General features: G+C 39.7%; 2 protein-coding genes and 1 pseudogene across 5 annotated transcripts in view; 1 reads left to right on the plus strand and 2 right to left on the minus strand.

The window, feature by feature from the left end:
* Positions 1–224: 224 nt before the first annotated feature.
* Positions 225–1,553, minus strand: LOC127418257 (heterogeneous nuclear ribonucleoprotein A0-like). Its single transcript, XM_051658745.1, has one exon. The coding sequence runs from the start codon at positions 1,482–1,484 to the stop codon at positions 588–590; it is 897 nt and encodes a 298-aa protein (XP_051514705.1). The 5' UTR covers positions 1,485–1,553; the 3' UTR covers positions 225–587.
* Positions 1,554–3,237: 1,684 nt separating this feature from the next.
* LOC127418256 (heterogeneous nuclear ribonucleoprotein A0-like) lies at positions 3,238–5,947 on the minus strand (annotated as a pseudogene).
* Positions 5,948–12,634: 6,687 nt separating this feature from the next.
* Positions 12,635–27,798, plus strand: part of LOC127418253 (protein Spindly-like) — a 56,387-nt gene continuing 41,223 nt past the window's right edge. The window contains exons 1-10 of one of the 4 annotated variants that reach the window (XM_051658728.1): positions 12,643–12,871; positions 13,110–13,274; positions 13,395–13,571; positions 16,950–17,144; positions 17,566–17,715; positions 25,914–26,012; positions 26,439–26,549; positions 26,661–26,801; positions 26,896–26,999; positions 27,083–27,270. In XM_051658728.1, the coding sequence (XP_051514688.1) occupies positions 13,110–13,274; positions 13,395–13,571; positions 16,950–17,144; positions 17,566–17,715; positions 25,914–26,012; positions 26,439–26,549; positions 26,661–26,801; positions 26,896–26,999; positions 27,083–27,270 (1,330 nt within the window). In that variant the 5' untranslated portion in view covers positions 12,643–12,871. Of the gene's footprint in view, positions 12,872–13,109; positions 13,275–13,394; positions 13,572–16,665; positions 17,145–17,565; positions 17,716–25,913; positions 26,013–26,438; positions 26,550–26,660; positions 26,802–26,895; positions 27,000–27,082; positions 27,271–27,798 lie in introns of those variants that run through there. The other 3 variants (XM_051658730.1, XM_051658729.1, XM_051658732.1) reach the window with 3 other exon arrangements.

Below are 27,798 nucleotides of genomic sequence, written 5' to 3' on the forward strand. Positions count from 1 at the left end.
AGAGTGGGAGAGAGAGTCAAACAGAGCAAAGTTTATCAAAATCATTTTAATGGTTAAAAGATTTATAGTATGGCCACTGTTGGATCAAATTAAATAAAAAAAATTAAAGACTAAAAACGGTTTATAAAAAATAGTGAACTGTACAATAACGTGTATTAAAAAAAAAAAAAAAAATTTTTTTTAAAAAAAAAAATCATTACAGTTCAAGGAGGGTCTGAAGAGAGAAAAAAAAACTGCGTAAATTTAGTTATTACCCCTGAGTTTCATCTCAATACTAAACATTGGTCTGGCAATTAACCTATAACATATCGGCCTGACCTGGGCAAGAGTGACCACTTCATACCTAAACAATTTATAAAAAACCAAAATAAAATCACAATTAAAAGTGAAATAAAACTGGTATCTGTGCATACTACAAATGGCACCGAACAGCAACATAAAGGGCAACGTGGGGAGAGGAGGTTCCCAAATAATACACCTCACAGTTACCCAATATAAACAAAACTACCAATACCCCGATCAAACGATTCGTTTTTTAAAGTCCAGTTGGAAGTGTAAAAAGGACATAAAGAGTCACATTGGTGCTTCTAATATCCGCCATATCCACCCCTTCCATAGCCAGCGCCTCCACCACCACGTGTGTAAGGCGCACTGCTCCTGCCGCCATATCCCGTTTTCATGGCACCGTAACCAGAAGGCTGCTGTCCATAATCCGCACCGAAGTCACTGTAGCCATTCCCGCTGCCGTACCCGCCGGCCATCTGATCGGTGTAGCCTCCACCGTAGCTCCCGTAGCCCACTTGGCTTTCGTTGCTGCCACTGCTAGCGTATCCACCTCCGTAGCCACCATTCTGATAGTCGCCATAGTAACCGCCTCTTCCGCCGCCGTAGCCACTTTGAGGTCGGCCCATACCCCGGCCTCCCCTCCCGCCCCGACCACCGGCCCCTTGCATCTCTTGCTTGGTGAGCGCCTTCTTCACCTCCACCTTGTGTCCGCCGACCGTATGGAACTTCATCACGACGGCTTTATCGGCCGAGTCGTTGTCCTCGAAGTAGACAAAGCCAAAACCACGTTTCTTCCCGGTGTCTTTGTCGGTGATCACCTGAGCCTTCTCGATGGCACCGAACTGGGAGAAATAGTCACTGAGGTGCTCGTCCTCGATGTCATCTTTCAAACCCCCGATAAATATTTTCTTGACTTTGGCCAGGGCCTCGGGTCTGCCGGCGTCTTCCCGGGCCACCGCTCTCTTCAGATCCACTGTGTTGCCGTCTACGACATGCGGCCTAGCAGACATGGCGGCGTCCGCTTCCTCGGTGCTCGAGTACGTTACAAAGCCGAAGCAACGGGAGCGCTGAAGCGGCTGGTTCATCACCACCACGCAGTCGGTTAGCTGTCCATACTGTTCAAAGTGACTCCGTAAGCCTTCGTCGGTTGTTTGGACATTTAGGCCGCCGACGAATAGTTTACAAAGCTGGTTAGTCATTTTCTTACAATGGACGTACTGACCGTGCTCACTCAAAACGGAAGAAATAGTTTGCGTTCGAAACTTGGGGGCGTATCTTTTTGTGTGCGTCAACAAACACGTAGTTGACTCTGATTGGGTACACAGCAAAGCAATTACTAACGAATAAACTTTAAACGACAAAGGCTATACAAATTTGTGAAAGCTAGTCTTGGATTTATTGAAGATTAAATGTTGAGTTGATGGGTTTTAAGTTAAATAGGTGTGCAAGAACACAACATCAGGCACATTAGAAAATTAACATGTTTTGTCGGGGCAAAAATGCCTCTGAAATTCAAAATGTGGGAGTGGAAATTAACCACAGAATGAAATGTTCTGATTTTACTTATAACATCTAGTTAGTATTCTATTCTTAGTCAAGTTATACACATTATCACATAAAATATGATTTGGTGTTGATTTAATTTTATAGGTAGGTCACATATTCTCAATCTATAATAATAATGATAAACTTTATTTTATATAGCTTTAAAAAGGCCTCTCAAGGCGCATTACATAGGAAAGATAAATTGAAAACAGAAGTACAGAGCATAAAAAAGCATGCATCAAAAACAGTTAATAATAAAAACTTTTCAAAATAATAATAAAATAATAAAAAGACAAAATTAAGTAAAAGCTATCCTAAAGAAATGTTTTGAGATAAGCTTTAAATACATTAAAAGATTGTGCTTCTCTTATATCTTAAGGAAGTGAGTTCCAGAGTTTTGGAGCATAAGAAAATGACCTATCACCCGTAGTGCATAGACAAATCTTATTATTGAAGTATTTGATTTCAGGATGACTTATATATATATATATATATATATATATATAAAAGTTGCCCACATAAATGTGAAAAATAATAGAGCATTAATCCCAGGGGACAATTATTGCCCCTTTTTGGAAAAAATTAATTTCTGACACAAATTATAAATCATTTTAAATTACAAACCAGGCTTCACAGCACAATCTACAATAAAAATGTAAGAAATTACTTATGAAATTGTCCCGTTTTAAATAATGTTGGTAGTTTAGCTTAATTATATACTCATGGCTAGCTGGATACTGTGCACACATCACACTTAATTTTATAATATGGCTGTGCTACTGCACGAGCCTGGGCATTCATGACATGAGCATGGGTTTTCACTCTATAAAACTCTAAAGAGTTTCAATGGAAAACAGCAATAAAACATTTGGATGTGCAATGGCAAGTCACTGTTAAGTTATCTTTTATTAGCGCTATCATAATCCAAGAACATTTTTGACTGTGTGGCATATAAAGCGTGTTCAATAAATGGATTAAATCCTTGCTTTTCCACAAATGTCAGTTAAGTGCAGGTGTTTCTATTATTTTATTATAGCTTTGACAAGGGCCTTGTGGAATTTCTTCCTGTTGGGCTATCATTAATGATGGGTAAAGCAACAGTTTGTGAATGCTTAACCTTTAGAAGATCCTACTATTTCTGAAGGTTTTCGCTTTACTAACTTCATTGTGGAACCTCGCAGTGCTATAAAAAACAATCGCAGACATGACTTTTTCAATGTGTGTAAATAATCCAAAAATGTGCATTGTTGCTAACATCACACACAAAACATGCAAAACTATCATGTGTGTGCTTACGCACAAACCCATCTAAATTCACTCCACCCCTTTTAAAGTCTCTTCAGACTTATTTTCAAAATTAAAAGCCCTTTCCCATAAACAGTACATTATAATAATAAAGACAAACAATCATTTCAACAATTTTATTCCAATAAAATCTAATTCGTGTTCAGTAAATGTATGCGGTTACATAATATAAGTGTATACTCATGTATACGGATATTTATATTAAATATAAAAAAAAAAATTGAGTGCTCATTTTCTCAATCTTTTTATGAAGAATCCCATGTAAATCACTGCTTTCTCAGTCCTCAGTGCCTGAAAAGGATTTTAAAACATAATGGCTAGTCAGTGGATCTTGCAGATAACCAAACTCCATGGCCACAGTTGATGTGGGTAGAGTCAGGCACCCAACACCGCCTGGTGAGGAAGACAGGAAGAAAAGAGAATGCATTAGTCACAGTCATCATGTATGGCAAAACAGGGATTTTGATGTACCAAATTAAGAGAATATAAACAAAAAAATAATCCTTTTGGGCATATAATCAGAGGCCCTTATAACCCGCGGTGTTACACTGACCCAAATTACATCACACCAGTTGAGGTTAAGTCAGTAGATCCACTTGACTGTATAGAATACCAGTCTGGATAGACAGCAATCAAAATAATTTTAAAGGAATAAATATAATCTACGAAATAATAAAATGGCAATACTTGACCAACACGTAGTGAAGACAGGTTGATTACATACCTAGATCGCAGGATGATATCCTAATGAGATATTTCAGTCCTATCACAATCGAACCCAGGTACTCAACAGGTTGCCTGTACAAACAAACTGCTACAGCTATTTTGAAGTACTGGAATAACTGAAAGAACACCTAAATATGGGAATCAAGAGTAAATATGAACCCTTAAAACATTAAGCACTAGATCACTTAAGTGTTCTTGGGGCCACAACCCTTAAATCCTCAATGGTGAAGAAGAGTCTTATTTTAAATTTAGTAGTAATAAAGTAATGCAACCACATGTATATATGCTTTAAGTAAATGGCTTTCAAAACAATGAATTAGTCATTAAATCCTTTAAGCCAAAACGCCTTAGAGTAGGATAATTAAGTTGAGAAACTTTTATTTAAAAAGTAACATACAATTGCATTTCAAATGTTTAACAATATTGGTTTGATTTGAAGACATAATATACAATACACAGGAAATAGTGAGGCTCATACAGCTAAAACTTAACTCCATGAGAGTAGGATACTGTGTATCTGCATTAGTTTACAAAACGAAATGCCTGGAGTGAAACTTGGCCTAATCATGATAAACTATTTTGGAAAAATCTGGTGTGGGTTTTACAGAGAACGAACACGTGAGGCCAAAACAAACTTAAACTGCATGCGTAAATCCCCTCGTGACATTGGTAGGCAGCAGATTACGGAGAATGCATATTGACAATAAATCGCCAGCGTTGAACATAAATTTAAAAACGAATGGGTTGCGAACAAGTTAACAAGACTTGCACGAAAAAGTTCGCGTAAAAAAAGAAAAGGGGAAAACTAACAGGGTCAACTTGCTGCATGCCCTACACGTGGAACTTAAGAGATATATATAATAGAACATGTCCTACAACTAAAGCTGGTCGAGCAAGTCAGGTTTCTGGGAAGAAATCTTCTTCCTACCTGTTTAAGAATTGAGGTCTTTAAGGTATGCTTTCACAGTGTCCGCCATCTCTGCATGGCCGGGGGGAATGAGCCATACTGTCCAATGTGATCATTTCGAGAGACTCTAGCTTTCCGAGTCTTTCCCAAACCAAGTGAAAATTAGTAGCCTCCGTAGCCACCCCTGCCGTACCCGGGCCCGCCGCCTCGGGCGTAAGGGGCTCCTCCGCTCCTGCCGGCGTACGCGCTGCCACCCTTCATGGGCCCGTAGCCGGACGACTGTTGGCCGTATCCGCTGCCAAAGTCACTGTAACCGTTTCCACCGCCATAACCTCCCATCTGATCACCGTAGCCTCCTCCGTATCCGCCCCCGTAACCACCTCCGTAGCCTCCGCTTCCATAGCCACCGCCGTAGCCGCCATCATTGCCTCCATAGCCTCCGCCGTATCCACCCCCATAGCCGCCATAACCTCCTCTCCCGCCACCGAAGCCATTTTGATTCCTTCCCATGCCTCTTCCTCCTCCTCTCCCTCTGCCGCCCCGGGCTCCACCGGCGGCCTGCATCTCTTGCTTCGTGAGCGCTTTCTTGACCTCCACTTTGTGCCCGTTGATCATGTGAAACTTGAGCACAACGGCTTTGTCGGCCGAGTCGTTATCTTCGAAGTGGACGAAGCCGAATCCCCGCTTCTTGCCGGTGTCTTTGTCTGTGATGACTTCGGATTTCTCGATCATGCCGAACTGGGAGAAGTACTCGGTGAGGTGATTCTCCTCGATGTCCTCCTTTAAGCCCCCAACAAATATCTTCTTGACTTTGGCGAGGGCTTCGGGTTTCCCGGCGTCTTCCCGAGCCACGGCTCTCTTCAGCTCCACGTTTTTGCCGTCTACAACATGTGGCCTGGCGGCCATTGCTGCATCTGCCTCCTCCGAGGTGGAGTAGGTTACAAAACCGAAACAACGGGACCGCTGTAGTTGATCGTTTTGGACCACCACGCAGTCAGTTAATGTCCCGTACTGTTCAAAATGAGCGCGGAGTCCATCATTAGTGGTTTGGACGTTCAAACCACCAACGAAGAGTTTGCAAAGCTGCTCCATTCCTGACATACCGTGTCGTTTGTCCGCCTGTACGAATGAACTGAGAAGAAAGGGCCTTTTTTTAAACGGCTGTCGTCATGACGCAGTGTTCTCTGTTGCAGTAAGACATGCCCCTTTGAAAAAAAAAAAAAAAAAAAAAAGGCGGGATTTCTGAAACGGAGTCACCCATTTGAACTAAAATACGATTTATTTTTTTAATTTATTTTAATTGGAATAAAAGGAAAACGAACAAAAATATAATTTGTTTTCATAGTATCTCTTATCGTTGAAATAAAATAATTTCTGCATTTAGAACTATACTCAGTTCTCAAAGCCTCAAGTGTTATGAATTGCTTACTTCAGTTAGGACTGAGTATACACACCATAAAACTGAGAGGGAATACATATTTAATTTCATTATATATATATATATATATATATATATATATATATATATATATATATATATATATATATATATATATAATTAAATTAAATATGTATTCCCTCTCAGATTTATGGTATATATATATATATATATATATATATATATATATATATATATATATATATATATATATATATATATATATTTGGAAACACACATTTCATCTTTCCTATGACCTGCACATATGTATACAGTATGTATAGGCCATATACACAAAGAGAATGAACATTTAAATGTTCGCCTCAATGAGGCCAAGATGAGATATATCGATATAGACTCTTTTTGCTGAATGTGATGACACATTTCCACCTTAATTAAGCACAGTAAAAGTTAGTAGCAAACCTTTCTAATTATTTATTGTACATTTTGCAAACCTAATGTAATATTACCCTGGCATTAATAATATAAACTAGTCAACACTGCTGCGTTGAGGTTTTAAATACTGTAAATCTACTAATAGGAGTGACAGTAAATTTGGCATCTTTCTCTCTTCTGACTGCCGTAATCTATCTCTCTTCTTTTCTCTTTTGAAAAATCATAGAAACATTACAGTGGATTTTTTTCTTTTGCTATTGTAGCATAGGGGATCACAGCAATTACATTTGCTATGGTCCCATGTACCTTTATAGAAGTTTACCTGAAAACGCTGGGGGAAAAATGTATCATTAATTTGTGTGGTTCCACGCAATGAAAATTAGTTTCCTTAATATAAAATTAAAATGTATGTTCTATTCAAGTACTTTTTGTAGAGGAAACCTAAATTTATTTACTTAACCTAACTTAAATTTGATCTATCCAGATAACTCGATTGAACCTTGTAGTTTGCTGCTAGCTAGCAACTACACAAATTAGTAAGTTTAATATTAGCATATCTTTTTGCACAGCATGACAAGTATGTTTCTGCTGGGGTTTTACAGATCCCCAGTAAGTTATTATATTGATCTCCAACTGCTTCATGATTAAAGCAATATCCACTGACATTTTAAAAGTATTTTACCCATCCTCCTTGACCTTACCACTCTGTACAATGTCCAACATGACAGAAACTCCTGTTAATCCCAAGATAACAGAACATTAAACACTAACACTCCTACTTGCTTTATTTTGTGTGGATATACATTAAAATAACACTTGCCCAGTTTCAGCAATACATTAATGCAACAAGTACTATTCACATAGTCCCAACACGATTGGTTTAAGTAAACATTAGGATTGTACACAATGAAATTAAGTTGATACCAAATGCTAAAGCATTGTGTTGCAGTTCGCTCGTTGAGTGAACATGATCCTTTTGAAGTCTGAATCCATTTGAACATTTCGTAGCAATGTGATCAGATCACTTTTTTGATGACTGTGTTGAATTTTACTTAGACTTTACACAGTATAGTTATGTTCTCATCTCAAACGTAAATGGATTAAGTTGATTTTAAGTTTGCTGGTTTTATATTTAATAGAGCTGCTTTCCTTTTTCAGACCTATGTATGCAATAAGCATATGTAGAATATTATACACAGGAAGAAAGATAATTTAATTTCTGGCAACACCATGTAAGGCCAGTGGTCATTTGTTGCGAGATCACTGGAAAACTTGCTTGTATGATAATTGAATAAGTTTCATTGAAAAGATAGATTGGTGACCTATCACTCAGTTTAAAAGGTGAGCAATAGGTACTGATAGTCGAAATCTGCATAACAGATGAAGTGTCTGGAGCCGGTACCTCACAGATATTTGGTGACACTTAATGCTGATGGGTGGAGATAAAGTCTTTGTATGAGACTGTTCTCACTTTTTAAAATGCAAAACAGATCCATCGTCTAAGTGTGAGACAGAACTGATGCAAAGGTTTCAAGCTGTTACGGCTGCATATGGTAAACTGAAGGACATTAGATGTTTGTGGTTGCTAGGTTTAGACAAAAGTGTTTTGTTTCTGGTTACTGTAAAATACAGTTAGTTAAAATCATCTGTACTCAACACAGCAGCAACTGTGGAAATACCTTTACAAATATAGTCCAAAGAGAGATGCTGAACAAAATGGGCAACCAATAATATATAAATCGAAGAGTATGTTAAATTTTACAGTTTATCTTTGATCAGCATGTGCAGTCAGCCCGAACAACTTACAGTATACTGTTTATAAGTAGCACTGATAAAAAAAAAAAAAAAAATTGCACCTGCAATTTCTTTAAAAACAATGTAACTTTCATTCCTAACATGAGATACTCACAGGATAAAACAGGAGACTACACACTTTGTTCTGTTCCCAGGACACATTCAGGAAAAATACTACAGTGCATCCAGAAAGTATTCACAGCGCTTCACTTTTTCCACATTTTGATTTGTTACAGCTTTATTCCAAAATGGTTTAAATTCATTATTTTCCCCAAAATTCTACAAACAATACCCTATAATGACAACGTGAAAGAAGTTTGTTTGAAATCTTTGCAAATTTGTTAAAAAGAAAAAAAGAAAAAAATCACATGTATATAAGTATTCACAGCCTTTGCCATGACACTCAAATTTGAGCTCAGGTGCATCCTGTTTCCACTGATCATCCTTGAGATGTTTCTACAACTTGATTGGAGTCCACCTGTGGTAAATTCAGTTGATTGGACATGATCTGGAAAGGCACACACCTGTCTATATAAGGTCCCACAATTAACAGTGCATGTCAGAGCACAAACCAAGCCATGAAGTCCAAGAAATTGTCTGTAGACCTCCAAGACAGGATAGTATCAAGGCACAGATCTGGGGAAGGGTACAGAAAAATTTCTGCAGCATTGAAGGTCCCAATGAGCACAGTGGCCTCCATCATCCATAAATGGAAGAAGTTTGGAACCACCAGGACTCTTCCTAGAGCTGGCCGCCCGGCCAAACTGAGCGATCGGGGGAGAAGGGCCTTAGTCAGGGAGGTGACCAAGAACCCGATGGTCACTCTGACAGAGCTCCAGCATTTCTCTGTGGAGAGAGGAGAACCTTCCAGAAGAACAACCATCTCTGCAGCACTCCACCAATCAGGCCTGTATGGTAGAGCGGCCAGACGGAAGCCACTCCTCAGTAAAAGGCACATGACAGCCCGCCTGGAGTTTGCCAAAAGGCACCTGAAGGACTCTCAGACAATGAGAAACAAAGATTGATCTCTTTGGCCTGAATGGCAAGCGTCATGTCTGGAGGAAACCAGGCACTGCTTATCACCTGACCAATACCATCCCTACAGTGAAGCATGGTGGTGGCAGCATCATGCTGTGGGGATGTTTTTCAGTGGCAGGAACTGGGAGACTAGTCAGGATCGAGGGAAAGATGAATGCCGCCTGCATTGATGAAAACCTGCTCCAGAGCGCTCTGGACCTCAGACTGGGGTGAAGGTTCATCTTCCAACAGGACAATGACCCTAAGCACACAGCCAAGATAACAAAGGAGTGGCTCCAGGACAACTCTGTGAATGTCCTTGAGTGGCCCAGCCAGAGCCCAGACTTGAACCCGAACATCTCTGGAGAGATCCGAAAATGGCTGTGCGCTGACGCTCCCCATCCATCCTGATGGAGCTTGAGAGGTCCTGCAAAGAAGAATGGGAGAAACTGCCCAAAAATAGGTGTGGCAAGCTTGTAGCATCTTACTCAAAAAGACGTGAGGCTGTAATTGGTGCCAAAGGTGCTTGTATTGATCAAAGGCTGTGAATACTTATGTACATGTGGTTTTTTTTTTTTTATATATATATATATATATATATATACATACAGGTGCATCTCAATAAATTAGAATGTCATGGAAAAGTTCATTTATTTCAGTAATTCAACTCAAATTGTGAAACTCGTGTATTAAATCCAATGCACACAGACTGAAGTAGCTTAAGTCTTTGGTTCTTTTAATTGTGATGATTTTGCTCACGTTTAACAAAAATCCACCAATTCACTATCTCAAAATTAGAATACATAAGACCAATAAAAAAAACATTTTTAGTGAATTGTTGGCCTTCTGGAAAGTATGTTCATTTACTGTATATGTACTCAATACTTGGTAGGGGCTCCTTTTGCTTTAATTACTGCCTCAATTCGGCGTGGCATGGAGGTGATCAGTTTGTGGCACTGCTGAGGTGGTATGGAAGCCCAGGTTTCTTTGACAGTGGCCTTCAGCTCATCTGCATTTTTTGGTCTCTTGTTTCTCATTTTCCTCTTGACAATACCCCATAGATTATCTATGGGGTTCAGGTCTGGTGAGTTTGCTGGCCAGTCAAGCACACCAACACCATGGTCATTTAACCAACTTTTGGTGCTTTTGGCAGTGTGGGCAGGTGCCAAATCCTGCTGGAAAATGAAATCAGCATCTTTAAAAAGCTGGTCAGCAGAAGGAAGCATGAAGTGCTCCAAAATTTCTTGGTAAATGGGTGCAGTGACTTTGGTTTTCAAAAAACACAATGGACCAACACCAGCAGATGACATTGTACCCCAAATCATCACAGGCTGTGGAAACTTAACACTGGACTTCAAGCAACTTGGGCTATGAGATTCTCCACCCTTCCTCCAGACTTTAGGACCTTGGTTTCCAAATGAAATACAAAACTTGCTCTCATCTGAAAAGAGGACTTTGGACCACTGGGCAACAGTCCAGTTTTTCTTCTCCTTAGCCTAGGTAAGATGCCTCTGACGTTGTCTGTGGTTCAGGAGTGGCTTAACAAGAGGAATACGACAACTGTAGCCAAATTCCTTGACACGTCTGTGTGTGGTGGCTCTTGATGCCTTGACCCCAGCCTCAGTCCATTCCTTGTGAAGGTCACCCAAATTCTTGAATCGATTTTGCTTGACAATCCTCATAAGGCTGCGGTTCTCTCGGTTGGTTGTGCATCTTTATCTTCCACACTTTTTCCTTCCACTGAACTTTCTGTTTACATGCTTGGATACAGCACTCTGTGAACAGCCAGCTTCTTTGGCAATGAATGTTTGTGGCTTACCCTCCTTGTGAAGGTGTCAATGATTGTCTTCTGGACAACTGTCAGATCAGCAGTCTTCCCCATGATTGTGTAGCCTAGTGAACCAAACTGAGAGACCATTTTGAAGGCTCAGGAAACCTTTGCAGGTGTTTTGAGTTGATTAGCTGATTGGCATGTCACCATATTCTAATTTTTTGAGATAGTGAATTGGTGGGTTTTTGTTAAATGTGAGCCAAAATCATCACAATTAAAAGAACCAAAGACTTAAACTACTTCAGTCTGTGTGCATTGAATTTATTTAATACACGAGTTTCACAATTTGAGTTGAATTACTGAAATAAATGAACTTTTCCACGACATTCTAATTTATTGAGATGCACCTGTATAAATTTGCAAAGATTTCGAACAAACTTCTTTCATGTTGTCATTATGGGGTATTGTTTGTAGAATTGAGGAAAATAATGAATTTAATCAATTTTGCAATAAGGCTGTAACATAACAAAATGTGGAAAAAGTGAAGCGCTGTGAATACTTTCCGGATGCACTGTATTTTTGCCCATTGCTCATTATTATCCCACCAACCAGGGCTGTGATAAGTCATATTTATTTAGAAATTACAATTTAAGGACTTGTTGCTCTTGAACAAAAGTATCAATGTAAACCATAAACAGTATTTTGCCTGAATATGCAGATGGGTCAATGACATGAAGCTCATTGTTTTTGTCCAGATCTATTAAATTATTCAAAATAACTTCTACAATGAATATCCAAAATTTCTGAGTTTGAAGTAATTTTGATATTTTTGTGGGGGGTTTTTAAGTAAAAAAAAAAAAAAAAAAAAAAAAGTGTAAAAAATCAAAGTCTGAAAATTATTGAAAAATACAAATTGCATGAGTTGTGCAGAATAATCTTTTATTCATATTTCTTTATATATATATATATATATATATATATAGCAGTGAAACAATCGTGTTTAATATGATTAAGGTTTGAAAATCTGCTGTCCACCAAATTAGTCATGTGGTGTAATCAACATAAAGGTTGTAATTTTGTTGATTATGTTAACAAAAACCATAAAACAGAAAGGACCCCTTTAAATCCTCATGACTAAGAATTGTTTTAAAAATGTATCTGATAATTTAACATTTTTATGAAAAGGTGCATTTTTTTCAGGTCATGTGGTGTAATGTTGAGAAAACGTCTTGATATTCTTGACTACAAAATGCATAATATTTGTAAAATGTTTGAAATAAAAATGTTGTGTACAACTTTTTAAATTTTTTTTAATTTAATTTAATTTATTTATTTTTATTGGGAATACAAAAAAAGGTTAACAATAGTATAAATGTAAGTGAATATACATAAAAGGCATTGACAATAGATAAAAAAATAATAATTATAATAATAATGAAACGAGACAGCCTCGATGACGTATTCGGCCGACAAACGCGATCTCCGGAGGACGCAGCCTTCCAAACGAGAGACAGCTCTGTTCTGTGAGGGATTTCGAGAATCTCGTGTTTTCTCGCGTGTTGTCATTGACGACTGCTGCAGGATTCAAACAAGCCGTTTGAAGTTGTCTGTGAGAGAAGCGGTTGGGGCGGTTTGTGCTTCAGAAAGTAAACATTATCGACTACTTTGTTAACACGAAGCTCAAAAGGTAAACATACAGACATGATTTAGACGTGACAGTACCGAAACAGACGCTTATCGTAAATTTAATAGTTAGTTAGCCACTTACGTAGCGAACTATAGGAGTTAACGAATTTTGTCTTGACATTTTTCATATACTTCTCTTTGTAATATTAGTATTATTTTACCCTCACTAAAACAGTGTGATTTCTTCTGAAAAAGACTCTCTCTCAATTCAATTTAAATTTTTCTGTTTCTCATTTGAGATGTCAGATCTAGAGGATGAGCTTAAAGCGTTGCGACGGAAGGTGCAGGAGGGCGAAGAGGCTCTTCAGAGAGCTGGACAGTATGGACTTCAACTCTTGGATGACAAAATGGATCTACACAACAAATTGGAAGAGCAGCGAATTGAGATGTCCAATGTCATTGAGGTATTGGCCGACCCAGCTGGCAGCATTTTCCAGAACACCGCAACATGATGCTTTGACCATTGAATGGTGACAGACTTAAATATGCCGCAGTGTCATTTTGTCAGTGTTCTCTTACTGCAGGCCGTGGAGCAAGAGAAATACTCTCTGCAAAGGGAAGTTGAGTTAAAGGGCCGCATGCTGGAGAGTCTTCGTTCAGAATTTGACATTGTCAAAAACCACCTGAAACACCAGCTGGAGCAGCAGCAAACTCTGTTGGAGAGGAGTCATGCTCTTGAGATCAGTGACTTAAAGAATAAGGTGAGCTCAGATACAGCAGTGGTGGTTTTTCCTCAAATATGAAGTAGGTAATGCCTCAGCATTCATAATCTTTTTAAAAATTCTTTTATATGTACAGTAATTTCAAATCATATGATTGCAACATGCTCCAAAAAAGTTGAGACAGGGGCAATTTAAGACTAATAACAATTTGACGAGTTGAAATAACAAGGCGATGTGAAACAGGAGATGTTAAACAGGTGCGGCAATCATATCATAGTATATAGGGAGCCTCCAAAAACAGCCTAGTCCTTCAAGCGCAAGAATCATTCGAGATTTGTCAATTTGCCAACAGATGTTTCAGCAAATAATCCAGCACATTGAGAACAATGTTCTCCAAAGAGTTAAGGCTTTACTATGCAAAGCAGAAGCCCTACATCAACACTGTCCAGAAGCGCTGCCGACTTCTCTGGGCTCGTTCTCATCTTAGATGGAAAGCAGAACAGTGTAACCGTGAAACAGAAGTTGTGACCGACTTTATTACTGTATTGTAACGTATTTCAGAGTGAAACCGCTTTTCGAATGGGGAAAAAAATGTAGGGTGGGGGTTTATGTTAGGACAAGGCTGGAGCCGTTGTACAAATACAGATGAATGTGAAACAAGCGGGTAGAAGCTAATTTGTCCACGTTTGGAATCACAATACACTAAGCATAAAGAATGAAGAACACTTACTTGAGCGGTATGTCCAAGAAACCTCCATCTGCAGAAAAATAGAAATAAACTCAAGTGAGTTTCCTTTAGTCCAGCTTCGGCGTCAGCGTGTCTTATTTAGAAGTCATTGCTATGTCCTATTCCATACAAAGACAATTAACCTCCACTGTGAGAGCTTCAGAAGGCTGAAAGGTGATAATAGTAAGTCAAAACCCATTTTTAAGTGATTCTTATGAAAGAGTGGAATTGACACTATAGCATGGATTGTGCTCCTTTCGAAGTACCCTGCAAAGGCATGATCAGCATCAGTTAGCACACAGCCAGACACGCTAGGGGGAGGGAGTGTTCTCATTCTAGAAAACATTTGATTGGACAAAGTTTCTCATGCCATTTGTGTTGTCATGACTGCCTCGGGGTGTCAAGCCAGAAGAGAGAGACTGCTAATTTTAAATGCTTATATCTTCTGAAAAATAATTTTGTCAGCATTTGGAAGTACAGTAGCATATTGATGACCTTAAAGGGAATAAATATAGACTAAAAGCAGCAAAACTTTAATTTTGATTTCATGGCGACTAGGGCTGCAACTAATGATTATTTTGATAATCAATTAATCTTAACAGTTACTAGAATGATTATTGCAACGATTAATCATTAGCTCTTAACCGATTATTGGTTGTATAAAACATGCTTACTAACAATAAAGAGGACAAAATCATCTTTTAAAAATACCTCTAAATGACATTCACTGAATTAAAGGGAAATTTTTGTTTTTTTTATTAAGTTTAATTCAGTAAAGAAATTCACTGCAAAAAATCCTATTGTTATCAAGTGTTTTTGTCTTGTTTTCCATTTAAAATGGTCTAAAAATCCTTAAAACAAGATACATTTACTTGAGAAGCAACATATAAGATATTTAGACTTGCTTTAAGAGAATGTATCTTAAATATAAGTGTATTTTGTATATACTGTAAGTGTATTTTTTCACTTGGATATACTTCTGCGAGTGCAGTAAAGACAAAATATACTTATATTCAAGATCTATTCTCTAAAAGCAAGTCTAAACATCTTATATGCTGCTTCTCAGGTGAGTGCATCTTTTTATAAACGATCCAGATCTTTTTTAGATTAAAATATTTGTATTTTTAATATTATATTCAGCATTCTCAGATAATTTTTTTTAATTATTTAAATAATTTTTGCTCTGCAGTATAGCTGCTTAAGAAAATGTACATTGTTTAAAAGGAGTTTTAGATATTTATATGGAAAACAAGACAAAACAAAAAACAAATCAAAAACCTATTTTGTTTTAGTGTATAATGGGGTGAAGACTACCCTCTCTCACCTTTTGTTTACTTCAATCCATCTTTAACTCACAAAAAAACAAACTCTCTCTTATTAATAAAGCTGCGTATTGCTAATTTCTTCATGATAAGAAATGCATATGATTCAATAAGTCACGAGCCATCACGTTATAATCTAGCTGCATTAAGCGTGTGCTCGAGGAATGAGCGTCCCCGCGACAGAGTGTGTATCAGACAGGTGCAGTTCCAATCTCTCCCCCTTAGATCGGGACATTCGTGCAACTCATAAAAGAGGCGCTGACCGCACAGAGAAATGCCAGTTTCGGAGTTTGTAGTTATTTACATGATCTGCTTCTGTGTTATTTGAACTTTAATAAAGCTCTAACGCATTAAATATAACTGCATTTAAGATTTAACACCGCAGTGTTTCCTTTAAACACGCTCGATATGCAAGTTTTGCTTCAGCGGAGCAGCAGCTCCACTTATTCCACAATGAGAGTGCTTCTGTATTTACTTATTTTGTATTTTTGCATTATAATTCCCTCATACTTTGCGATCTACATCACCTGAAGCTATTTGGAAAGTTTAGAGTGCATCTGGACTGTGAGCTGTGTAATTCTTCCTCTCCATCTCCAGTTGAGAATTTGTGGTGCATTATGAAGCGCACAATACGACAATGAAGACCCAGTACAATTGTGCAGCTGAAGACTTGCATGGTGGATGAACAGGGGAAAATTACATTTTCTAAACATAACAACCTTCTGTCTTCAGTGCCTTAATGCATAATAAGTGTTATGAGAAGAAATGGTGATGTTTCACAGTGGTAAACACTCGACTGTCCCAACTTTTTTGGAGCGTGTTGTAATCATCTGATTTGAAATTACTGTACATAACAAAATAAATAAATAATGAAATTCACAAGGAAAAACATCATATAACGTGTAGTTATAGTGCTTTCGATATAGCAAAGGGTGAATATAATTTACAAATCACTCCTATTCGTTTTTATTAGCATTTTTCATACTGTCCAAACTTTTTCGGAATTGGGGTTGTAAAAGAAGAATGTGAAAGTGGAGACTGATTTGATTTATTGATTTGTTTCTCACCCACACCTATAATAAAGCTTCTGAAGACATGGATGTTAACACTGGAGTCTTATTGATTACTTTTATGCTGCCTTCATGAGCTTTTTGGAGCTTCAAAAACTTGGTTCCCATTCACTTGCAATTTGAGGACCTACAGAACTGAGATATTCTTCTAAAAATCTTCAGTTGTGTTCAGCAGAAGAAAGAAAGTCATAAACATCTATGATGGCATGAGGATGAGAAAATGAACTATTCCTTTAAGGTAACTTATTGTCCTGAAAAAAATTGTCTTGTCTGCTATGCTGATGAAATTCCTTGTTAGGTGGATAAAATGAAGGCAGAATTAGAGGAAGCTCAACTGGCTGAGAAGCAGATGAGACATAAGCTGGACCAGCAATCTGAAGCACTGAGCAGCAAAACCGAGGAGCTGCGCGTACTTACAGAGCGTGCACATGAAACCATGTCCTCCGAGATCATGGAGTTGCAAGTGCAGAAGATGGACATGGAATCAGCTATGGTATGGTCCTTTTTTCAACTTTCCTGGTATGTCTTTTAATGGAAGAATATGAGTGTTTTATAGAAATAAGTAATGTCTGTTGAAAAGCATTAAAATGAGAACTTCTTAAGTGAGAATGTGAAATGGGTGGCTGTTATAATACGTGTATTATCCTTTTCCGCATAAAGGTGCAGTCACACTACACTTTGCGCTCCATTCATTTTCATTCAAACGCATACAAAAGTGGGAGAATGGAAACGCAAGAATCATTTAGCATGCTCAAAATCTAGTGTGACCGCAGCTAAAAACATCTTCTGTCTTGATAATCATACAGTGGTAACTTGCAGTAGTTCTTTTGTAATTAGAAGGGTGTTAAGGTGTGCCAAACCTATGTGGTAGTGGGCAATTTGAAGGTTCTGAAGTGTGGGACCTTACCTTTCAGGGGACTTTGGAGCAAGAGCTTCAGGAGGTAAGATACAAAGAAGAGCAGCTGCATTTGGCCAACACTACCCTCCAGAGGCAACAGGAGAGACTCACAGAGGAGAAGGAAGAGAGAGAGAAAGAGGCTGTGTCCTGCTATAATGCTTTGGAGGTATGTCAAAAAGCATTTTCAAGTAAACTTATGAAAATATGCTTATGAAATATATAGTTACAGTGAATAATACAGGAAATGCTCTAAAAAAAAAAAAAAGATTTCTGATATTGATAAGTCAATTTTCTTCATGGTGCACACTCACTAGACACAACATGCTATTAAAGATGAGGCTGAATCCGGCTTCTTAATCGCTGGCTTCTTATTCAGTAAAAGGATCGCGCAGCTCAAGTTCTTCTTTGCCACTACACAACTCAGTCTCTGGCGAGTGAACTCTAAATGTTTACTCGCCGGTGGCTAATAAAATACATATTTTAGTCGCATAGTTTGAAATTTGGTTACATATGCGAGTGATTTACTCGCTATGTAGAGGGCTGATACAGCAGGAGAGATCTCTTTTTAGTAGAGACTCGACCAAACAAAAGAATTCAGAAGCTTTTATAGATTACATTATGTTATTTCTCCTGATACTTGTTTACTTTATTCTGATTGGATATAAAGTTGGTTAGGATTAGCTAATCATCATGACAAGAGATCATTGTTATGAAATATAGTTAGACAAAGAGAACATGATGTAAATTTCAGTTAGACAAAGAGTATGATGAAAATTTCAGTCATTGTTAGTTGCATGTTCACTACATAGGGTTCAACAATGTCAGGTTCCCATTTTTACTTCCCCTCAAATAATTCCACTTGCACTGACCACTCTATGCTCCCCTTCTCAGCTATCTCTCATACTTAACCCTAAAATTTCTATCACACCCCAAAATCTAAGTAGGAGGTTGACTAATTGAAAGAACTATTCCCCGTAGTTTGCATATTCATTGCAATGCACATTAAATCTGTTAAACCCTCATCTTCTACTAAATTAATCGTGGTTATCCACTTTGCCACAGCAATTGTGAAGCTGCATTTACATGATTTACGTCACTTTGACTTTTACTCCACGTGTAAAGTGCTTACAGAGAGCTCTCATAAATATATAACAAATAAACATGCAATATTTTGACTGACGAACATTCAAATTCTTCCGAAATATGTGCCGCTTTCTGTGGAATTCTGAATGCACAGATTCTGATAAATACTCCAACTGCAGTACTTCCTGCATTTCCGTGTTAACTCTTAAGCGACCTTTTCACTGTCTCCGACATTCACATACGACTGTCGTATTTCTCCCCCTATTGGCAGTCGTGATGAACTGTCATTTTGCACGCAATTGTTTTTATTCATTAAGGGAGAAGCTACCAAAAGTTTACCTCAGAATGACATTCCTCTGTGATTTTGTTGAACAGGTGGATGAATTCAGTTAAATTCATGTTAAATATACACTTGGTATTTATTATTAATAGTATTATTTATTTGTAATATTGTTTTTATAATTATTAGTAAGACATAACAGCAACAACCACCATAATTAAGCAAATGGGAAGCAGAAATTCACAGATGTGATTTTAAATATGTAGGTTTTGCATGTTTTGAAATAAGTGACATATGTACACATTTAATTTCATATTTACTGCTATAAAAAATCTTTTTGTGATATAACTGCAACATGAACAGTCATTTCTGACTTCTACGTTCATAACTCAAATCAAATCAAATCACTTTATTGTCACACAGCCATATACACAAGTGCAATGGTGTGTGAAATTCTTGGGTGCAGTTCCGATCAACATAGCAGTCATGACAGTGATGAGACATATACCAATTTACAATAACATCAGATAAACACAGCACAATTTAAACATCTGTTATACACATAATTACACTCAACAATATACAAATAATAACATACACTGTACAGTATACAATACTCACTATATAGATACACATTATTCAATAAAAGTTAAAAATAAAAATATATAAAAAAGTATATATACACTATATTGCCAAAAGTATTCGCTCATCTGCCTTTAGACACATATGAATTTAAGTGACATCCCATTCTTAATCCATAGGGTTTAATATGACGTCGGCCCACCCTTTGCAGCTATGACAGCTTCAACTCTTCTGGGAAGGCTTTCCACAAGGTTTAGGAGTGTGTTTATGGGAATTTTTGACCATTCTTCCAGAAGCGCATTTGTGAGGTCAGACACTGATGTTGGACGAGAAGGCCTGGCTCGCAGTCTTCGCTCTAATTCATCCCAAAGGTGCTCTATCGGGTTGAGGTCAGGACTCTGTGCAGGCCAGTCAAGTTCTTCCACACCAAACTCACTCATCCATGTCTTTATGGACCTTGCTTTGTGCACTGGTGCGCAGTCATGTTGGAACAGGAAGGGGCCATCCCCAAACTGTTCCCACAAAGTTGGGAGCATGGAATTGTCCAAAATCTCTTGGTATGCTGAAGCATTCAGAGTTCCTTTCACTGGAACTAAGGGGCCAAGCCCAGCTTCTGAAAAACAACCCCACACCATAATCCCCCCTCCAGCAAACTTCACAGTTGGCACAATGCAGTCAGACAAGTACCGTTCTCCTGGCAACCGCCAAACCCAGACTCGTCCATCAGATTGCCAGATGGAGAAGCGTGATTCGTCACTCCAGAGAACGCGTCTCCACTGCTCTAGAGTCCAGTGGCGGCGTGCTTTACACCACTGCATCCGACGCTTTGCATTGCACTTGGTGATGTATGGCTTGGATGCAGCTGCTCGGCCATGGAAACCCATTCCATGAAGCTCTCTACGCACTGTTCTTGAGCTAATCTGAAGGCCACATGAACTTTGGAGGTCTGTAGCAATTGACTCTGCAGAAAGTTGGCGACCTCTGCGCACTATGCGCCTCAGCATCCGCTGACCCCGCTCTGTCATTTTACGTGGCCTACCACTTCGTGGCTGAGTTGCTGTCATTCCCAATCACTTCCACTTTGTTATAATACCACTGACAGTTGACTGTGGAATATTTAGTAGCGAGGAAATTTCACGACTGGACTTGTTGCACAGGTGGCATCCTATCACAGTACCACGCTGGAATTCACTGAGCTCCTGAGAGTGGCCCATTCTTTCACAAATGTTTGTAGAAGCAGTCTGCATGCCTAGGTGCTTCATTTTATACACCTGTGGCCATGGAAGTGATTGGAACACCTGAATTCAATTATTTGGATGGGTGAGCGAATACTTTTGGCAATATAGTGTATATATATATATATATATATATATATATATATATATAGAATGTACAGTATTATACTGTATTGACATTCAGGCTGTCGGTTGATAGTCAGTTGTAAAGAGAGAACATAATATAATAATAATAATAATATAATTTATGACAGTCCGGTGTGAGATATAAGAGTAAGGGTAATAAAGTGCAGTGCTGATGTATTTTGATCGTGGGAGATCAAGAGTTCAGAAGTCTGATTGCCTGGGGGAAGAAGCTATCATGGAGTCGGCTGGTGCGGGTCCTGATGCTGTGATACCGCCTACCTGATGGTAGCAGTGAGAACAGCCCATGGCTCGGGTGGCTGGAGTCTCTGATCCTCCGAGCTTTTTTCACACACCACCTTGTATATATTTCCTGGAGGGAGGGAAGCTCACCTCCGATGATGTGTCTAGCAGTTCGCACCACCCTTTGCAGTGCTTTGCGGTTGTGGGCGGTGCTATTGCCGTACCAGACAGAGATACAGCCAGTCAGGATGCTCTCCACAGTGCAGGTGTAGAACCGTGTGAGGATGTGGCGGTTCATTCCAAACTTCCTCAGCCGTCTCAGGAAGAAGAGGCGCTGATGAGCCTTCTTCACAATGACTTCAGTGTAGACGGACCATGTGAGTTCCTCAGTGATGTGGACACCCAGGAACTTGAAGCTGCTGACTCTCTCCACTGGTGCTCCATTGATGGTGATGGGACTGTGTTCTCTGTCTTTTCTTCTGAAGTCTACCACCAGCTCCTTTGTCTTACTGACGTTGAGGGAGAGGTTGTGCTCCTGACACCAGTGTGTCAGGGTGTGCACCTCCTCTCTGTAGGCTGTTTCATCATTGTCAGTGATCAGACCTACCACCGTCGTGTCATCAGCAAACTTAATGATGGCATTGGAGCTATGTGTTGCCACACAGTCATGTGTGTACAAGGAATACAGTAGTGGGCTGAGAACACAGCCCTGTGGGGCTCCAGTGTTGAGGGATGAGGAGATGTTGCTGCCTATTCTAACCACCTGGCGTCTGCTTGACAGGAAGTCCAGGATCCAGCTGCACAGCGAGCTGTTTAAGCCCAGAGCCCGGAGTTTCTCATCTAGCTTGGAGTGCACTATGGTGTTGAATGCTGAGCTGTAGTCTACAAACAGCATTCTCACATAAGTGTTCTTTTTTTCCAGGTGGGAGAGAGCAGTGTGTATTGTAGATGCAATGGCATCATCAGTGGAGCGGTTGTTGCGGTAAGCAAACTGCAGCGGGTCAAGATTGAGTGGCAATACAGAGCAGATGTAATCTCCGATTAGTCTCTCAAAACATTTGCTGATGATGGGGGTCAGAGCAACAGGACGCCAGTCATTTAAACAAGTTATTTTTGATTGCTTTGGTACAGGCACAATGGTGGATGTTTTAAAGCATGTGGGGACTACAGACAAAGAGAGGGAAAGGTTGAAAATGTCCGTAAAAACACCAGCCAGTTGGTTCGCGCACGCTCTGATGACGCGGCCCGGAATGCCGTCTGGGCCCGCGGCTTTGCGGATATTCACCCGTCGGAAGGATCGGGTTACATCCGCTACAGAGATGGAGAGTGAACTAACCTCTGTAGCTTCAGCCGCGAGAGCTCTCTCCGCGAGGGCGGTGTTATTTCCCTCGAAACGAGCATAAAAAGTATTTAGCTCATCCGGTAGAGAGGCAACGGTGTCCATGGCGGAGTTTTTATTCCCTTTAAAGTCCGTGATGATGTTAATTCCCTGCCACATGCTTCTAGAGTTGGTGGTGTTAAACTGTCCTTCAATCTTGCTCCTGTACTGGCGTTTTGCGGTTCTGATAACTGGCTTGTTTATGCTCCTCCGCGTTCCCGGAATTAAAAGCGAAGGTCCGCACATTAAGTGCCGCGCGAACATCGCTATTGATCCGAGGTTTCTGATTCGGATAGATCCGTATTGTCCTGGTCGGAATCACGTCCTCTACGCACGTTCTGATGAAACACATTGCGCTATCAGCGTAAAGCTCGATGTCGTCATCAGAGGCGGACCGGAACATCTCCCAGTCCGTGTGATCAAAACAGTCTTGTAGCATAGAATCTGATTGGTCCGACCAGCACTGGATCGTTGCAGAATGGAAGAGTGGTCCGATTTGCCAAATGGTGGGTGGGGGAGGGATTTGTAGCCATCCCGGAACGGAGAGTAGCAATGGTCCAAAACCCGGTACCCTTGTGTGTTGAAACTAATGTGCTGGTGATATTTTGGTGCGACTTTATTAAAGTCCCCGGTCACAATGAACGCGGCTTCAGGGTGTGCGGTTTCCTGCTCACTTATTCTCCCATACAGTTCCTTGAGTGCCCGGTCTGTGTTGGCTTGTGGCGGGATGTACACAGCAGTGATAATGACCGCTGTGAATTCCCTCGGTAGCCAGAATGGTCAACACAGAAGCATAAGAAATTCCAGATCAGGAGAAGAGAAAGACTTGATAGAATGTACGTTCCTCTGATCACACCAGGATTTGTTGATCATAAAACATACACCACCTCCTCTAGTTTTACCTGAGAGGTCTTTCGCTCTGTCCGCTCGGTGCACGGAGAACCCCGCGGGTTCAATGGCTGAGTCTGGAATCTCCGCAGACATCCACGTTTCTGTTAGGCAGATAATGCAGCAGTCCCTCGTCTCTCGTTGGAAAGAGATCCGCGCTTTCAGCTCGCAGAGCTTGTTATCCAGAGACTGAACATTTGCCAGTAGAATAGTGGGTAGCGGGGGTCGATTTGCGCGGCGTCTTACTCTGATGAGAACGCCGGCTCTGTTTCCCCTTTTCCTCCTGCGTTTCCGCGGCCGTGCTGCCCAGACAAAGGGCTCCGCTTGCGTGTTTGTAAACAGTGGGTCGGCATTGAGGAATGTGAAGTCCGGTTTTCGGTGTGAGATTACTGAACCAATGTCCAAAAGTGTTTGTCTGTCGTAGACAATAAGGCAGACAACATCCAAGACAAAAAACATAAGAATTGTGAACAAAACAAACAAAATATTGCTATGTTGTGTCGGAGCTCGCAACGCAGCAGCCATACTCGGCGCCATCTTGAGTCCAAAAAAAGCTGTCCATAATTCAGAAGTAGCTGCCGTTAAGTATAATGTTTAGGTCAATATTAATTGATATTTCACACTTCGTGCTAATAGTTTTGCATGAATACATCACATCCGGTCGGGCAGTCACATACAGGTGCATCTCAATAAATTAGAATGTCGTGGAAAAGTTCATTTATTTCAGTAATTCAACTCAAATTGTGAAACTCGTGTATTAAATAAATTCAGTGCACACAGACTGAAGTAGTTTAAGTCTTTGGTTCTTTTAATTGTGATGATTTTGGCTCACATTTAACAAAAACCCACCAATTCACTATCTCAAAAAATTAGAATACATCATAAGACCAATAAAAAAAAACATTTTTAGTGAATTGTTGGCCTTCTGGAAAGTATGTTCATTTACTGTATATGTACTCAGTACTTGGTAGGGGCTCCTTTTGCTTTAATTACTGTTAAATTACTGTTAGGTGATCAGTTTGTGGCACTGCCGAGGTGGTATGGAAGCCCAGGTTTCTTTGACAGTGGCCTTCAGCTCATCTGCATTTTTTGGTCTCTTGTTTCTCATTTTCCTCTTGACAATACCCCATAGATTCTCTATGGGGTTCAGGTCTGGTGAGTTTGCTGGCCAGTCAAGCACACCAACACCATGGTCATTTAACCAACTTTTGTTGCTTTTGGCAGTGTGGGCAGGTGCCAAATCCTGCTGGAAAATGAAATCAGCATCTTTAAAAAGCTGGTCAGCAGAAGGAAGCATGAAGTGCTCCAAAATTTCTTGGTAAATGGGTGCAGTGACTTTGGTTTTCAAAAAACACAATGGACCATCACCAGCAGATGACATTGCACCCCAAATCATCACAGACTGTGGAAACTTAACACTGGACTTCAAGCAACTTGGGCTATGAACTTCTCCACCCTTCCTCCAGACTCTAGGACCTTGGTTTCCAAATGAAATACAAAACTTGCTCTCATCTGAAAAGAGGACTTTGGACCACTGGGCAACAGTCCAGTTCTTCTTCTCCTTAGCCCAGGTAAGACGCCTCTGACATTGTCTGTGGTTCAGGAGTGGCTTAACAAGAGGAATACGACAACTGTAGCCAAATTCCTTGACATGTCTGTGTGTGGTGGCTCTTGATGCCTTGACCCCAGCCTCAGTCCATTCCTTGTGAAGTTCACCCAAATTCTTGAATCGATTTTGCTTGACAATCCTCATAAGGCTGTGGTTCTCTTGGTTGGTTGTGCATCTTTTTCTTCCATACTTTTTCCTTCCACTCAACTTTCTGTTAACATGCTTGGATACAGCACTCTGTGAACAGCCAGCTTCTTTGGCAATGAATGTTTGTGGCTTACCCTCCTTGTGAAGGGTGTCAATGATTGTCTTCTGGACAACTGTCAGATCAGCAGTCTTCCCCATGATTGTGTAGCCTAGTGAACCAAACTGAGAGACAATTTTGAAGGCTCAGGAAACCTTTGCAGGTGTTTTGAGTTGATTAGCTGATTGGCTTGTCACCATATTCTAATTTTTTGAGATAGTGAATTGGTGGGTTTTTGTTAAATGTGAGCCAAAATCATCACAATTAAAAGAACCAAAGACTTAAACTACTTCAGTCTGTGTGCATTGAATTTATTTAATACACGAGTTTCACAATTTGAGTTGAATTACTGAAATAAATGAACTTTTCCACGACATTCTAATTTATTGAGATGCACCTGTACATTCTAGTCACACAAGTTGAAATATTTCAGTGCAGCTGAAGCTCAAATCGGATACGAAAACGTTGCATCCAGAAACGGTTGGAACCCCACGCAGCCCCTGTGCGATTCTCCACTGGAAATGATTGACTTTCGGTCTATTGTTTGTCGGACACAGTGAAAAGGCAGCTTTAAGTAAAAGCTTCTTTTATTGTGTGTTGTATTATTGTAACTGCTTGTACAAAAATGCATAAAGTTGAATCTGATTCTGAGAATGTAACTGGAATTGAAGACAGACACTTTTGTTCTTCCCAAAGTAGAAAGCTCGTGAAGCAAACCAAGACCTTCAAATCCAACTGGAACAGGTGTTGCAACAGGCACAAGATCCCAACAGCAAAGGCAATTCCTTGTTTTCTGAGGTATAGCATTGAGCATTTAGCTTTTTCAACATCAGACTTTATCATTTTTTATGCCATATGTGTTTGTGGGCACACAGATTGATGTACATTGCACTTATTCCCCAAATGCTCTGAAATCATCTCGTGAAGGTCTTAAAGGAGATCAGAGAGTGAAGGTCCCTGCTGTTATAGGAAGGATTGCATGACTGGCTTTATGATAAAATGCGATTTCTGCCCCAAACTTTTTATTATTCTTCCTGTCCTTAATACTCCTGTTTCAAAAAAGGCTTGCGTAATTGAAGAAACTGTACCTTATTTTTATAACTTAACAATATCATTTTACAAAAGAATATTCACCTATAATAAACAGGATAGTTAAAAAGCATTGTAAAGTATTTTAAGGCATGGGTTGGTGTGCCATGACACAAAATATTTGGAATTGCACAGGTAGAGGACAAAAGAGCAGAGATGGAGAGGCAACTGAACAGCATGAAAAGACAGCACGAGTCTTTACAAAAGCAGCATACTCTCACCAAACAGCACATGCACCGTATGAAGGTAAAACGGATTGAGGCTGTTTGTAAAGGTTGATGATGTTGACATTTCATTTTAATATTTCCACATTAGCTTGGTGAATCACATCTGTTTTCCTTCTGTCTGTTGTTTTAGATGCAGATAGCCACCCTCATGCAGCTCCAGGGCAACAGAGCCGACCCAGCCCAGCTTGAACGATTGCAGTTTATGTTATCTGAAAAGAACAATGAGATAGAAACCCTGATGATGAAAGTAAGAGAGCTGGAGAAAGTGAAGGTGAGTCTATGATGTTACATATTAAGTCTCACATTTAAATGAAACATATTTATTACATTTTGGAAAATATTGCTACTAACTTCTTCACCAACAGGTGACTGTAACAGATCAGCATCCACCTGTTCAGTCTCAAGAAACTGAGCTTGTGGATGAGACTTACTACACAGACTTATTAAAAATGCAACTTTCAAATTCCAAGTGAGTGTTCTTTCCTAACTTATTTGCACTGGTGGCAGACAGCACTTCAGGACTGTTTACAGTTGTGAAATGTATTTATATAGAAAGGGTTCAGAGAAACTGAAAGATGAGTTATCCATGGCAAGAATGAAGGCACTTTCTGAAAGTCAGAGAGTGTTGGAGTTGGAGAGGAAACTCTTTGGCGCAGAGCAAGCGCTGAAACAAAGACACAGTGAAAACATGAAACTCCAAGTCAAGCTTGAAGAACTACAGATGAAATACACACCTAATGGTAATTACATTCTTGAAAAGTTACATTCTAGAATGACTGAGGTTCCAACGTAATCATTAGTCTAGTTTAAAGGAGCAGTTCCCCCCAAAATGAAAGTTCTATCATTTTTAATCACCCTCATTTAGTTCCAAATCCATATTGTTTGCATTTTAAAGGGATAGTTCCCAGATGTGAATGACTTTTTTTCTTCTGCAGAACACAAACAAAACAAACAAACACATGCAAGTGAATGGTGACCAAAACTTTGAAACTCAAAAAGCATATAATGGCAACATAAAAGTAATCAATATGACTCAAGTGGATTAATCGGTGTCTTCTGAAGCGATCCAATCGGTTTTGGGTGGGAGCAGACCAAAATGTTGCTCCTTTTTCACTATAAATCTTGACATCAGCAGGTCCTTGGAAATCATGATTTCAAGGCCGATTGCACTTCCCTAGTGCCGTCTAGTGCTCTGCGTGTGCATCAAGCACTAGGAAGTGTAAACAAGCTTGAAATCATGAACGTGCCTAGAGACTGCAATGGCAAGA

The sequence above is a fragment of the Myxocyprinus asiaticus genome, chromosome 27 (genome assembly GCF_019703515.2).
Source record: "Myxocyprinus asiaticus isolate MX2 ecotype Aquarium Trade chromosome 27, UBuf_Myxa_2, whole genome shotgun sequence".
Lineage (NCBI taxonomy): Eukaryota > Metazoa > Chordata > Actinopteri > Cypriniformes > Catostomidae > Myxocyprinus > Myxocyprinus asiaticus.